The sequence below is a fragment of the Balaenoptera acutorostrata genome, chromosome 2 (assembly GCF_949987535.1).
Source record: "Balaenoptera acutorostrata chromosome 2, mBalAcu1.1, whole genome shotgun sequence".
NCBI lineage: Eukaryota > Metazoa > Chordata > Mammalia > Artiodactyla > Balaenopteridae > Balaenoptera > Balaenoptera acutorostrata.
Window position 1 is genome coordinate 155,914,349 of NC_080065.1, and position 14,864 is coordinate 155,929,212.

At 46.0% G+C, this 14,864-nt stretch overlaps 1 protein-coding gene across 1 annotated transcript in view; it reads left to right on the forward strand.

Moving 5' to 3' along the window:
- Positions 1 to 14,864, forward strand: part of DOCK2 (dedicator of cytokinesis 2) — a 418,871-nt gene that overhangs the window by 399,919 nt on the left and 4,088 nt on the right. Inside the window, exons 46-50 of the mRNA XM_028163781.2 lie at positions 1,991 to 2,167; positions 3,582 to 3,665; positions 11,613 to 11,750; positions 13,634 to 13,761; positions 14,665 to 14,830. Of these exons, the coding sequence (XP_028019582.2) occupies positions 1,991 to 2,167; positions 3,582 to 3,665; positions 11,613 to 11,750; positions 13,634 to 13,761; positions 14,665 to 14,830 (693 nt within the window). The remainder of the gene's footprint in view (positions 1 to 1,990; positions 2,168 to 3,581; positions 3,666 to 11,612; positions 11,751 to 13,633; positions 13,762 to 14,664; positions 14,831 to 14,864) is intronic.

Here is a 14,864-nt window from a genome sequence, read left to right on the forward strand (position 1 = left end):
CAGAGAGAGAGAGAAGAGAGCCTACTCCCAGGGCCTTCTCACTGCAGAGACAGCCATTTTCAAAGATGTCCAGAAACAAGGAAGCAGGGTGAGGAGGCTAAGATTTCACAGGGATTTAAGGAAATGGTTTAAAAAGAGGACCAAGAGCATGGCTGTAGAGGCTGGTTCTCCCCTTCACATATACTCAACAGTTACAGTAACGAGCAGGTGCACTTTTTTTTTTTTTAACACAAGCATGCATATTTTTAATTCTTATTACTTATTACAGGAAGCTCATTTATTTATGCAGAGCCCTGGGCAGAGAAAATCTTTTGACGGTCTTGCCTAGGTGATGTGCAGGTTTTCTGGTTTTCCTTAAGTTAAAGATTCAGTGCTTGGAGAATCTCAGAATACAGGGATTTTCAGTTCCAATGACAAAACCTTGCACATTTCTAAGGCCTCTTGCCCAGTCCTAGAAAGGATACTAAAATCCAATCAATCAATAATAAATAAATGCATTTATACATACACATAAATGGGGTAGAAGAGAGATCTTTTTTTTTTTTTTTGGGAGGGGACACCATGACTTGCCTATTTTATTATTTTGCTTTTTTTTTTCCCACACACACACACACTGTATTTTATTTTTACAAGAGATAAATGACTGACACCAAGCATTGTAAATGGATGACCACAACAAAAGCAACAATGATTGCAATTACCAAACATGAAACACACTCATACTCTGTCATAATATTGACATTCAGTCCAGTAATCCTCCACTGTAACAGCTCCTTTGCTTTGCAGTGAAAATTGATTTGTATATTCTTTTTAAAGAACTCTGCTATAAGTCAAGTGTCATATTATCTCAACTAATCTTTGCTATGTCCCCACTGAAGCAGGCCCTGTAGCACCACCACTGAACAGATGGCAACACTTAGGGTCCCCTCCTCCATGAAGTTTTCCCAGATTACTTCGCCCTTCCCTGCAGCCCCACCCACCCTGCCCCACCCAGGGAGCCTTCCCTTCTTAGGACAGCTGCTAGTTCCTGTCCTGACACCTACAAGAGTTTAACAATAACTTCCAGATACTTTTTGAAGTAGGTTTTCTTATCCTCATTTTACCAGTAAGTCAACTGAGGCTCAGAACGTTTAGGAAACTTGCCCAAGGTCACACAGAAAAAATGGCTGAGATTTGCACTCATTTTTATTTGCTTAGTTTAGTTCAGGAGTCAGGAAACTATGGCCTATGAGCCAGAGCCCACCTGCGCCTAATTTTGTAAATAGTTTTATTGGAACCACCGTGCCCATTGATTTACATATTGCCCGTAGCTGATTTCTTCCTACAGTAACAGAGTTGAGTTGTTGCCACAGACAACACCTGGCCCTTCCACAGAAAAAGTTTGCAGACTTCTTGCTTAGTGTTTTACTCTAGATCCCATGCTCTTGGGAACCACTGTTATGCCCGTTAGCACCTGATGGCACTCTGTTTATCTTGCTTTCTAAGAGGTGTTGAAGAGGTGGTTAGTTTACTAAACCGAATCTACCTTGGAGCAGTGACCCCTCATATAACAAGTCTTGGGACCTACTGTGGGCCAGGCCGGGTGATCATATCGTCAGCTGCTCTAATCCCTCCAGCTAAGTGCTCACACATAGTAGGTGCACAACCAATACCAGATGGGTTGAATTGGAGCGTCTTTCACCAGATAATAAGAAGAAAAACCCTCCCTGGAGCACATCCAGCCTCTGAAACCCCAGCGAGTGCCTGACACTTCCTACCTTCATCTCCCCAGGGAGATCCCTCTCTTGCTAAGCACAAATTCAGCCTGTCTCTCCCCAGACAGCTGACAACCCCCAGGGCTCAGTAATTACCACAAGAGCCTGCTACAGCCCCTTGGGGAGCATTGCCTCATTTGAATTCCAACCCCAAATGAAACCAATACCAATAATTTTATCTGTTTTTAAAGCGACCTGCTGAGGCCCTTTCTTCTTGGTGATCTCGTTTTCAACAGACCACAATTAGCCCTCTGGAGAACGCCATCGAAACCATGTCCATGGCCAATGAGAGGATCCTGATGATGATAAACCAGTACCAGAGTGACGAAAGCCTCCCCATTAACCCGCTCTCCATGCTCCTGAATGGAATCGTGGACCCTGCTGTCATGGGAGGGTTCGCCAAGTATGAGAAGGTGAGGGCTTCCCTCTCCAGGCCCTGGTGGGGACAGAGCAGTGGCAGGAGGGCCCAGAGCAGACACAGCTACATGCCACTCATCTTAACTGTGGCTGTTTGTCCCTCAAAAGGACACTTCAGCTTGTTTGGACCTCATACACCTTCCAGAGTTTCTATAGCCTCACTCTCATCTCCTTCCCACCCTCAATGCCATGCTCTGTCAGGGGTCATAGAGGTCCCTTATCCCACTGGGCACATCGAGATACCTTTGTCAAGAAAAGGCTCTGGGATGTCCACGAGCCAGACCATAAAAGTCAAGCGCCACAAATCAAAGTACATGCTACTTGTGTAAAGCTGTCTTTTCTATAGATGATGGAAATGACCTCTAGAAATGGGAAGGAATGAAACACGGAATCTGAAAATACAGAAGGGATGGGAGATCAACTCTCATGCGAGAGTTATAATCTAGATATTCAGGTCATAAGGACCCTCCAAGAAATCCCCACACATTTCAGCCACAGATTTCATTTTTGAGCCTCCTGGTGTCCGTGGTGAAAAGGGAAAAGCCATCAGTTACATGAGTCACATTTTCCACTGGGGGAAAATAATTACTCAATAAGGAGACATAACCTTTCCCAGCGTTGAAATAGAATAGAAAGTCCTTATTTGGCTTTCACCTAGGCCATACGTTAATGGGACGCTGAGGGAAAAATGGACTCTTCATTCTCATAAATCTCATGATGAACTCTTTTCCATGTCATGCATTGATGTAAAACTAGGAATACGGCACAATAGTATAACTCATGGACAGTAATTTCAGTTAGCCCTTCCAGCTACCCTTGGACACCCCGTAGAGTCGTCCATTGGTAATCCTTTGTTCAGCCTTGAGGGGTGATATGTCTGTGTATATATGTGCACACACTGAGAACAGGAGCCGAGAAGGAGCTGGGGCTGCCAGGGTCACACACGATGAGGGAGGTGAGCTGGAAAGCCCACCAGGTGAACTTCCTTACTGAGTTTTCTCGCCTGGGACGGTGCCTTGCCTGGGCAGCAGAATCCCCGGCAGGGCTTCTTCACACACAGCTGCCTCCACCCCACCTCCGACCCCAGAGGTTCTGACTCAGTACGTCCGGGTGGGGCCTGAGAATTTGCATCTCTGGCAAGTTCCCAGGTGATGCTGCTTCTGCGGGTCCAGAGACCCCTCTTCAAGAACCATTTCCCTGGGGTTTGTGACCCTTTCCCAGTGGATGCCGGTCTGAGCCCCAGGAAGAGGAAACGTCAGTCCCTACACGTCCCTGACTGTTGCCCATCCACGTAGGGATGGCCTCATTCCTGCCCCTGTCAAATGGAACCCTCTCCCAGGGCCAGAGAGGTGGGTCGTGGGGTCCACAGCAAAGGAACAGGGAACCCCCAACGTCTGTCTGTCCTCCTAGGCCTTCTTCACTGAAGAGTACACCAGGGACCACCCCGAGGACCAGGACAAGCTGAGCCGCCTCAAGGACCTGATTGCGTGGCAGGTAAGGCAGAGGCGGACTGGGGATAGGCCAGCCCTGTGTCCGTCCTTTCCCCTCCCTGGCTCGCTTGCCCTCTGCTAGCCTCTGGCTGGTGTGGCCCAGTTTCACCTGCTCTCCTGCCCTTTGGCTTTTGGCCTTTCTTCTGACTCTGTCTTCACCTGAGCGGGTGCATCGTGGAAGCGTGATTTGGGGCGCTGCACCCGTGGGGTGCTGCACTGGCGCTGGGCAGGGATGCTGCGCTGCGTGTTGCCAGGACGGCCCTGTTGGGTGTTGAATTCAGGAGGTGGCTTCTCCCAGGGGCACTGAAGTGAAAGCCAGGGTCCCACGCGCCTCCCACCACCTCCCACCACACCCAGCACCCGCCAGTCAGATAATGGAAGACTTCGGCCCCTACTCCACCTCTCCTCCTCCTGAGGCTGACCCAGTTTGTTGCAGATAATGCTCAGATGGATATCGGGTTTCGAAAATAATCGAGGCCTCGGTTTGGTTGGTTTTCGGGCAAAGGGTCTGCACTCTGCACAAGCTGCTCATCCCTCCGGAGCCCAGCCCGGCACCGTGGAAGGACTGTCCTTCCCGCCTGCTTTATCCTGCTATCTGCTTCTCTGTCCTCTCCTTGCATCCTTGTCCCTCTGCCCCTTCCCTCCATGATCTCCTTCTCTCTGACTCTTGCTGTGCGTGTGTCTCTGTCTTTCTCCTCTCCTTAGAAGTTCTTGGCTCCTCCCCGCCCCCTCTCTGACTTTGGCCTCTCTCTGCTGCCCCCCTCACACCTCACTCCTGGCTCTGCTTCCCTTCCTCATCTCTCTCCACTGCCCTCCCTCCTCCTCTGCTTTCTCTCTGGCTCCCTCTCTCGTGTTTTCTCTCCCTCCTGCTCTCTCCTGCTCTCTGCCACTCCCTAGAGAAGAAACAATCCACAGACCCCTCGCCCAGAGGCATTCAGAGGACCATGTTCCCGGTCTAGGCCTGCAGCAGCCCCTCCTCAAACATCTCCCTGCTTTCCACGGACCACCCAGCCCCCAGGACGCAGGGTGGGCTGTGGAGGGTGCGCTGGGGGGAGGCCGGGGAGGAGAGCAGGGCAGCAGGGGGCAGCGTCTGCAGCTGCCGGCCCTCCCTCCTCCCTTCTTGCCAGTCACAGTGCAAAGAAAAGTGAGCTACTGTGGTAGGGAGTTTCTGTCACTCTAGGGGAATTAGGGAATGAGAAGCATTGGGTGCAGCCTCTTTTCTTAAAATAAGGATTCCTAATTCAGGTCCTTCTCTGCCTCTGCCAATTTATGCAGAGTGACGCCTTAAAAATAAAACGCCAGGCGCTGCACAGATACACTCTCCTGAATGCATTTTGTGAGTCTGGAATTTTCTCTCCCTTCTTACCTTGTGCCTCCCGTGAAACCCAGACACCCCCAAGAGCCCCAGCCTTCCGAGGTCATCATGTCCTTTAATACTCAAATAATGATAGTCCCCCTCCCCATCCCCAACTTGGGAAGCAGGAAGACTCAGCTTTGGTTAGTTTCCTTCCTCAGCTGTTTCTGGGGTGCCCCAGGGAGGGCTAACATGTCACACAAATGTGTTTGGTTGTTGGGCGTCATTCTCAATCCATTTCACCGTCCTGGGCCTCTCTACTGCGCATGTCTTATCACCTGGTAATGGACGCCCTGGGCTGTATTCACTGCACCCAAAGCATGGACCAGACTGTGGCCTCCCAGCACAGCTGATACCAGGCTGTGCCTTCTAAGCAAATTCTTCCAAAGTCTGGCAGTTAATAGAGGGGCACCACAAGCAAAGAAAGGAGACTTTGAAAGCATGTATTTGATGTTACAGCTTCTAAGAGCCTGCAAAGGGGATTGCCCTGGGCCACATTCCTCCCACTCAAGAGTCCAGCATCCTAAATACTCAAAAGATGCTGCCCTGCTCAGGGTGAAGGTGACCTTTTTTACGTTACACACAGCAGATTAGCTCTTCCATTTTATTCCATTCATTCTTGCAACTTAAATATATATTGAGTCCCAACTGTGTGCCAGGCAACAGAAATAAAGCGCTGGATAAAATTGTGGGCCTGCTCCCTCCCTCCCTCCCTTCTTGGAGCTTAATTATAGATTGGATCTTGGTTTGCCAAAGCTAGATTCATTTTGGATTTTCTCAAAGCACGAGACCCTTAGATTTCAAAGGGAGATGTACTTGCACCGCTAACAACCCAACAGAAGCTAGAAGTGCAAAGTGCATTATGTGTTCAAGATTTCATGGATTTCAAGAGTGATTGTTTCTTAGTTTTTTCCTTTGTAAAGATTTTCTCTCTATTTATTGGCATGGAAAGATGTCTACAGTACATTCTTCTTGTAAACATTTCACAAAATATTACATACAGAAAGCTGCACGTAACAAAAATATATAGCACACTGAGTTGTCACAGTGTACACTTACGGGGCCGCCACCAGATGAAGAAGCGGAATTCCTCTAACACCCAGAAACCTCTCTCGTACCTTCTTCTAGTCATTGCCAGCCCTCCCCAAGGTTGACCCCTCTCCTGCTTTTATAGTAACCATTTACTTGCTTTTTAAAAATACTTTTTAACCACCCAAGCACTCATTTCTAAACACTATAGTTTACTTTTGCTTGTTTTTGACCTATATATAAATGGAATCACACAGTGTGCCTTCTTTTGTGTCCAACTTACTTTGTTTACTGTTATGTTTTCAAATTGATTTATTTTGTTGTACATAGCAATCATTTATTCATTTTCATTGATGTATAACAGTCTGTGCAGCTGGACTGTATAACTGTGCCAAAACATATTTATTTATTTTTCAACTGATGGAGATTTGGGTTGATTTCAGTTTGAGGGTATTACAAGTCGTGCTGTTCTGAACATCTTTGTGTGTGTCTTTTTGGCACACACATGCACAATTTCTGTTGGATGTATACCTAGGTGTGGAATTGCTCGGTTATAGTATGTGAGAGTATCTGGCTTTAACAGATAACTGCCAAACTTCTATCACTATAGATTAGTTTTGTCAGTTCTTGAACGTCATAAAAATGGTATTATACAGTATGTGTTCCTGTGTGTCTGGCTTCTTTTTTTCACTGTAATGCCTTTGTGATTCATCCAGGCTGTTACATGCAAGAGTTCTTCTTTTTTTGTTCTAAGTGTTATCCATTGTGTGACTATACAATATACCAATAATATACCAATGTATATATCCATTCTCCTGTTGATGGTGGGTTGTTTTCAGGGTTTGGATAGTATGGAAAGAGTTGTATGAACATCCTTGTTCATGTTTTTTGAAGGGCATAAGCACTCAGTGTCCTCACTATCTATCTAGTAGTGGGAGTGCTGGGTCATGCGTTCATCTTTAGCCTTACTGGATACCAGGAAGCAGTTTTCCAAAGTGGCTGAGCCAATTTACACTCCCACCAAGAACTTCTGTGAGTCTAGGTTGCTCCACATTCTCGCTGACGCATGATACTGTGAGTCTTTAATTTTAGCCTTTCTGGTGGTTGTGAGGTGGTGTCTCAGTTTAATTTTAATTTGCATTTCCTTTGCGAGCAACGGTGTTCATCGCCTTTTCATGTGTTTATTGGCTACTTGAATAACCTTTCTGTGAAATGTTTGTTCAAACCTTTTACTTATTTTATTAACTGAATTGTCTTTTTATTAATAATTCATAGTACTTTATATATATTCTAGATATGAGTCCTTTATCAAATATATGTATTGCAAATATCTTCGTTCAGTCTGTGGCTTGTCTGTTTACTTTCTAATGATGTATTTTTGAAGAACAGAAGTTTGTAATTTTAATGAGGTCCAATTTATCAATTTTTTTAATGATTATTTCTTTTGTCTTCACTTTATGAAATCTCTGGCTATCCCAAGATCATGACGATATTTCCTGTGTTTTATTGGAAAGTTTTATTGTTTTGTCCTATACTCTTAAGTATATGATCCATTTTGACTGACATGAAGTAAGGGGTAAATTATTTTTCTATACAGATTTCTAATTATTCCAGCACCATTTGTTGGAAAGACTATTACTTCTCCCAACTCTGACATAAAGTGATCATATAAGTGTCAGTCTGTTTCTGGACTTTCTACTCTATTCCATTGGTCTATTTGTCCAATGCCATACTGTTCCTAATTACTGCAGCTTTATAGTAACTCTTGAGATCTGATGGTGACAGTACTGCAATTTTTTTTTTTCAAATTTGTCTTGGTCCTTCTAGTCCTTTGTATTTCCATATAAATTTTTAAATCAGCTTGCTAATTTTCACACACCCCCAAAACACATTGAGATTTTGAATAGGAATATATTAGGCATGTAGATTAATTTAGGAAGAATTTCTGTTTTAATGATAATTGATTCTTCCAGTACATGAATATGGAATCTCTCTCCCTTTCTTTAGTTCTTTAATTTCACTCAGCAAAGTATTGTAGTTTTCACTGGAAAGGTCTTTCACAAATTTTATTAGATTTGTTTTAAGGTATTTGGTATTTTTAACTATTATAAATGGTATTTTTTTAATTTCTCTTTTTGTTTGTCAATATCGTCACAATTTTTTTTTTTTTTTGGTATGTTTACTGTGTATCCAGCAACCTTACTAAATTCACTTAATAAGTCAAATTGTTTGTACATTCTTTTGGATGTTCTACAGACAAACATATCATCTGCTAATATAAAAAGTTTTACTTCTTCTGTTCCAATCTTATACTGTTTAGTTATTTTTCTTCCCTCATTGCACTGATGAGTATAAGAAGAGAGAGAGTACATCTTGCCCTGATGTCTCCCACATCAAGGCAAGAGTCAGTATTTCACAGAGTGGAATGTTTTAAAGATGATGTCCCATTCTATGCCTAGTTTGCTAGTTTATCATGAATGGGTTTTTCATTTGTCAAATGCCTTTTATGCATCTATTGAGATACTCATTTTGTTTTTCTTCATTATTATGCTAATTCAGTGAATTATATCAGTTGATTTTGGACTATTAAACCAACCTTGCATGTATGACATAAATCCCACTGGGTCATAATGTATTATCATTTTTATATATTTCTGGATTCTATTTGAAAATATGCTCTTCAGGATTTTTGTGTCTATGCTCAAAAGAGATATTAACCTATAATTTTCCTTTTTTATAGTATCCTTGTTCAGTTCTTGTAACAAAGTTACCCTGGTCTCAAAAAGTGGGTTGAAAATTACTCCCTATTTTAAAAATTTTTAAGAGTTTGTATAAAGTTGGCATTTATTTATCCCTTAAATGTTTGCTAGAATTTGTCTGTGAAGCCATATGGGCCAGGAATGTTTTAAAGTATGTATTTAATGTAATAGTTTTCAGATTTCCTATTTCTTTTGTCCCCTTTTTGGTAAGTTGTATTTTTCTAGCAATTTGTCCATTTTAGCTAAATATTAAATTTATTGACATAAACTTTTTTATAATATCCTCTTATGATCTTTTATAATGCTTGTACTTCCTATAGTGATACTCCTTTTTAAATTCTGATATTGGTTATTGGTACCTTCTATTTTTTTTATTAGCCCTTTAAGGTGTTTATCAATGTTTTTGTCTTTTCAAAGAACCAACTTTTGGATTTGTCAATCCTCTGTGTTGTCAGTTTGTTTTCTTTTTCATTCATGTCCACTCTTACTTTTATTATTTCCTTCCTTTTACTCTCTTTGGGTTTAGTTTGCTGTTCTTCTACTAATATCTTGAGATGAATACTTAGCTAATTGATTTTCTGTCTTTTCTAACATGTAAAACTAAAGCTATACATTTATCTCCATTAACAACTTTATATCTCACTAGTTTTGATATGTAGTATTTCCATTATCATTCCCTTCTCTTTTTTTTATAAATTTATTTATTTATTTTTGCCTGTGTTGGGTCTTCATTGCTGCGCACGGGCTTTCTCTAGTTGCGGTGAGCGGGGTCTACTCTCTCATTGCGGTGGCTTCTCTTGTTGCAGAACACAGCCTCTAGGCACTCGAGCTTCAGTAGTGTGGCTCGCAGGCTCAGTAGTTGTGGCACATGGGCTTAGTTGCTCCGTGGCATGTAGGATCTTCCTGGACCAGGGCTCAAACCCGTGTCCCCTGCATTGGCAGGCGATTCTTAACCACTGCGCCACCAGGGAAGTCCCATTCCTTTCTTTTTTAAATAAAATCTTTGCCTTGTTTCATGGATAGAAATTTTTTTCTTTTTCTATATATTAGTTATTTTTTAAAAAATAAAGTTTTCTTAAGCTCTCTTCATGCTCTGTTTCTTCCACGTTAGTCCATTCATTCTTTTCTTCCTCTCTCCCTTACTCCCTCCCTCCCTCCCTCCCTCCCTCCCTCTTTGCTTTTTTTCCTATCTGTTGGTTCTGATCTCTGTCTTCCACACTGGAGAATTTCCTTCAGTGCCTGGTGATCCTTGGCAGTCTGTTCATAGTAAAGAGTGGGGCACTAAAAAAGCTGAATGAATTTCTGTGCACATGAGAGGAGGTATTGTCACCTGGATGGCATTACATAGGGTAACTGAGCGATCCACAAACGTCTGTATAGCATGCGCCATTCACGTTCTCCAGGACAGACCCTTCAAGCTATCGCATATGAAGGTACCCCTGGCTCCTGCACTGCTGGCAATTTGGGGACTGGAGAGTGAAGGTCTCACTGTCTGTTAGTGTGCAGACTTTCCCTCAACCCCCTATTTCCTGTTTGGCTCCTCATCCCTGCCCTCTGTTGTGCCTGGTACCCCTCAGCCCCCATAGCTGTTTGTTCTCATTGTTCTGGAGGATAAGCTCCTGCTTCTTGGGGAAATGGGAAAATATAACACTTGGCTACCAGGTAAAGCAGTAGGGACCTGGCCACCTAACTGCTCCTGTCACAGAATTTCAACCCATCCCTCTGTTTTCAGCCTCTCAACTCACTCTAGCTTTTCTGGGATACCTGGTGCCTCTAATCCCTGAGCCCCTCCTGGCTTCCCAGAGGCAGATTGGCCTCTTACCACCAACTCCTCCTCTGCCCTGGAAGGTCAGTTACCATCCACCTTCCACCCGATGTACTGTGGGCCAAGTTCATAGATGTCTCCTAGTCTCACGGAATTTCAGTTTCTCCTCCACTCTGTCATTTTGGGGAGCCCTCCAAGAGGAGGAGGCAGAAATGTCTTTATGTCACCATCACGGAAACATGTTTTTCCTCAAAATGATCTGTATTCGACTCTTCGCAGCCCTCAGTGTGTTTCCCTGAGGCCACACCACGAACTTTCTCAGCCGTTCCTGCTCGTCGTAGCCACTGTGGCTTGGCTACTGTCCTAGTATCTACCATTTAGCCAGTGTTTATTGACCCCCTCTGTTGATAAATAAGAGCTTAACTGTCTCACGTCAATCATCTCTTCCCCTCTCATCTTCCCAAGGCTTTTTTACATCGCTTTTTAAAAACTCCCTATTGGCTGGTTAACTCCACGATGTCAACATCTGGGTATCTTTCTTCAGCAACCACGTGAGGTGGTATCACTGGATCTCCTGTGTTGTGAGACCAGGCTGTGCCCACTCCTCCTTTTCTGTTCAACCCTTCCCTTCTCCTATCTCCCAGCCTCTGACAATCATACTTTCCCTTTGGCATTGCCAAGAACTTCTCAGGCAAGGCTTTAAGTCAGAGCAACAGAGAGTCCTCTCCTCTGGTCTCACACTCTGCCCCTCAGTAGATTCTGTAAGGTGCAGACTCTCCCTAACACGTGGCTTCTAATGGGGGTGGGGGGCGTCCAGCCCTCCTGTGGGGCAAGGGCAGCCGGAGGTCTTTCTCCTAGAGGTCTTGTTTTCAGAGCAAACCCCAAGGATGCAGCTTTCCCATTTCTCAGGGTTGGCGACCCCGCTTGAAGGTTTCCAAGACCCTAAAGCCCTCAACAAATTCTCAGCAGGCAGACTTGCTTCCACCACCTCCATGGGGCCAGGTGGCCAACCTTTGACTCATCATTTACCACCTTTCTCTCCAGATCCCCTTCCTGGGAGCTGGGATTAAGATCCATGAGAAAAGGGTGTCAGAAAATCTGCGGCCCTTCCACGACCGGATGGAGGAATGTTTCAAGAACCTGAAAGTGAAGGTGGAGAAGGAGTACGGTGTCAGAGAGATGGTACTGGTGGTCCCTGTGGCCGGGAGGGGTGGGGCAGGGAGGACGATGAGATTGGAGCCAAGGAACCGGCCCTTGAGGAGAAGGACCTGAGAGCCAGCAGTGCCAGGACCAATCCAGGGAACCTTTCTGGAAACTTGGTCCCTCAAAAGTCACCCCAGATAAACGCCAGTTACAAATTGAGGCCTTAGCACTCAAGGGACCGTGCTAATAATAAAAGCAGTGTTGATGAAGCACCTGTTATGTGCCAGTCTAATCTTAAGCACTTGGGTCATTTCGTCTTCACAACAAGCCTGGGAGTGATTTTTAACCCCTTGTGTCTCTTCTGGAGGTTCCTACGTGTAAGTGACTTGCCAGAGGCTATGTAACAAGTGAGTGCAGGTCACTGCCCCGGCTCTGATGGCCTCCAAAGCCAGCGCTTTGGGCCACTAATAAGCTCCATGTCCTCAAGAGGCCAGCAGCCTGGTGCTCAGGAGACTTCTTCTTTATCCTCTTCCCCAGAGAGTAGCATCATAAAACGTCAGGGCTGTGTGGTCCTTCAGAGGCCATCTGGCCCAGCCCTCTGATTTTACAGATGGGAAAACTGAGGCCCAGAGACGAGAAGTGAGTTACTGGAAAGCATGGAGGTGAACTCAGGTCTCTTATCTTCTGGCCCAACAGTTTTTCCATGAGACAGGTTGCCTCCTCCAGCACTCCCTGTGTGACACCCCAGTGCAGTTCTGATGGTAACCACCCAGAGTTAGGTGACATTGCATAGGTTAAGGGCAAAGTCCTCCACAAGACTCCCCTCACTTCAGACACCAGGGCTCCCAGGCCACCTGCACCTCTGACCAACTGGTTACAAATTTGGAGATTCCCACCACCCCTTCAGGTCTGATAATTTCACAGAAGTCAAGGAGTCGGCCCTCCCTCCATATCCACGAGTTCCCTATTCGCAGATTCAACCAACGGAGGATTAGAAATACTTGGGGGAAAAAAATCGAGAAAGTTCCAAAAAGCAAAACTTGAATTTGCTGTGCTGGCAACTGTTTACCTCACATTTACATTATAGTTACAACTATTTACATAGCGTTTACATTGTGTTAGGTATTATAAGTAATCTAGAGAGGATTTAAGTTATACTGGAGGATATGTATAGGCTACATGCAAACACTATGCCATCTTATGTAAGGGACTTGAGCATCCCTGGATTTTGGTATCCTCGGCGGTCATAGATACTGGAGGATGACTGTACTTCTGATTACAGTTTTATCATCAAGGAAACAAATCAGGACCAGCCAAATGAAGAGGAGCATAGGGTGAGGTCTGGGAGGGTCCCAAACACACAGCTTCTGTGCCCGCAGGACGCGTCCCCGTATCTATCCTATTGGCACATCCACGTGTGATTACCAGCCGGGAAAGCTCACCCTGGCCTAAGCGTCTGGAGTTTTTATTGGGGTTTATAGGCATGATTGAATGAATCACTGGCCACGTGGTTGACATCAGTCTCCAGTCCCCCTTCCTCCCCAGAGGCTGAGCTGATACTATCTGGCCCAGAGTCCCAGCCCTGTAATCACAAGGTTGGTCTTTCTGGCCAGCCCCCATCCTGAGTCTTCCCATCAGTGTAAAGGGGCCACCGTGAAAAACAAAGACACTCCTACCAGTGGGGAAATTGCAAGGATTTAGACATCATCTCCCAGGAACCAGGAATAAAGGCCTGACAAATTCTTTATTAAACAGCTGCGCGTCGCCTCAGCCAGCCAGGAAGTTTTTGCTCTGCCCCACGCAGGTGAAGGAGGAAGGCAGCAGTAATGCGGAGGCCACGTCACCCCATTCCCGCCCCCCCACCCCCCCCCCGCCTCGACATCAGACCTGGCTGCTAACCACCCCCTCCTCCCCGCCCGCAGCCCGACTTCGAGGACCGGCGAGTGGGCCGGCCCCGGTCCATGCTGCGCTCCTACAGGCAGATGTCCATCATCTCCATGGCTTCCATGAACTCTGACTGCAGCACGCCCAGCAAAGTCACCTCAGAGAGGTCAGTCCCCACCCCAGGCAGCCCCCCGTACCCCTGCCCCAGCCTAGCCCTCAGCAAAGCCTCGCTTCTTGCCCTTCTGCCCTCGGCCGTCCTTCTACATCTCCATGCCCTTCTGTTTGAAAGCCCTTCCCCACCTGGCACCTCATTAAAACCCTCACAACTACCCTGTGCGGCTTAGTGCCGTTGTTAGGGGGTCAGTCGAAGCCCAGAGAGGTGTGGTGGCTTTTCCTGAGGACCCAGCAGGACACTGCACAGCCCACAGGCTCCCCGTCCAGCCACCTCCATCAGCCAGCCTGAGCTCCTCATCTTCTTGCCTCTGCCAGGGCTCCCGTCCCCACCAGCTCCCCATCCCAGAGCTCCTCCTCCTGTACCTACCTGTACCTCTGTCGGGGTTCCCCTCCTCGGCCAAGAACAGCCTCTCGCCTTCCACTTTCTTGGAGCCATCTGTGCGACCCGGCCCGACTCAACTAATGTAATAGCAGATCCTGTGATGGAGAACTCTCTCTGGGAGAATGTGCTAAGGGGTCCTTGACCTCATCTCTTGGCTACTCTGCGAGGTTGCTGCAAACATCCCCGTTTGCTGAAAAGGAAATCGTGGCTCAGAGAGGTTGAGTGACTTGCCCAAAGTCATTCGGCTAGAAAGTGGCATAGATTTGAATGCAGATCCATATTTTTAACCAGTTTTCTCTTCCTATCACCAGTCTTATGGCTCACCGCCTTCAATTTTATTTTACTCTGTATTTTGAGTGTTTGCAAATTAAGCAAGTGGCTCCCCAAACTCTGCTAGGTGAGCTGATCTACCCCCCGACCCCGTGGTGACAGCTCAGTCAGCCTGGGTCCCTGCAAGACAGTTCCACTGAAGCTCTAACTGCAGTTTTTACTGCTGTCGCTCTTGCCATTCAGCTTCGACCTGGAATTAGCACCTCCCAAGACTCCAAAAGTGGAACAAGAGGAGCCGATCTTCCCAGGGAGTACTCTGCCAGAGGTCAAGCTGCGGAGGTCCAAGAAGAGGAGCAAGAGGAGCAGTGTGGTGTTTGCGGACGAGAAGCCCACGGCAGACCTGAAGCGGGTGAGGGGCCAAGGCAGGATCTTCTCTGACACCA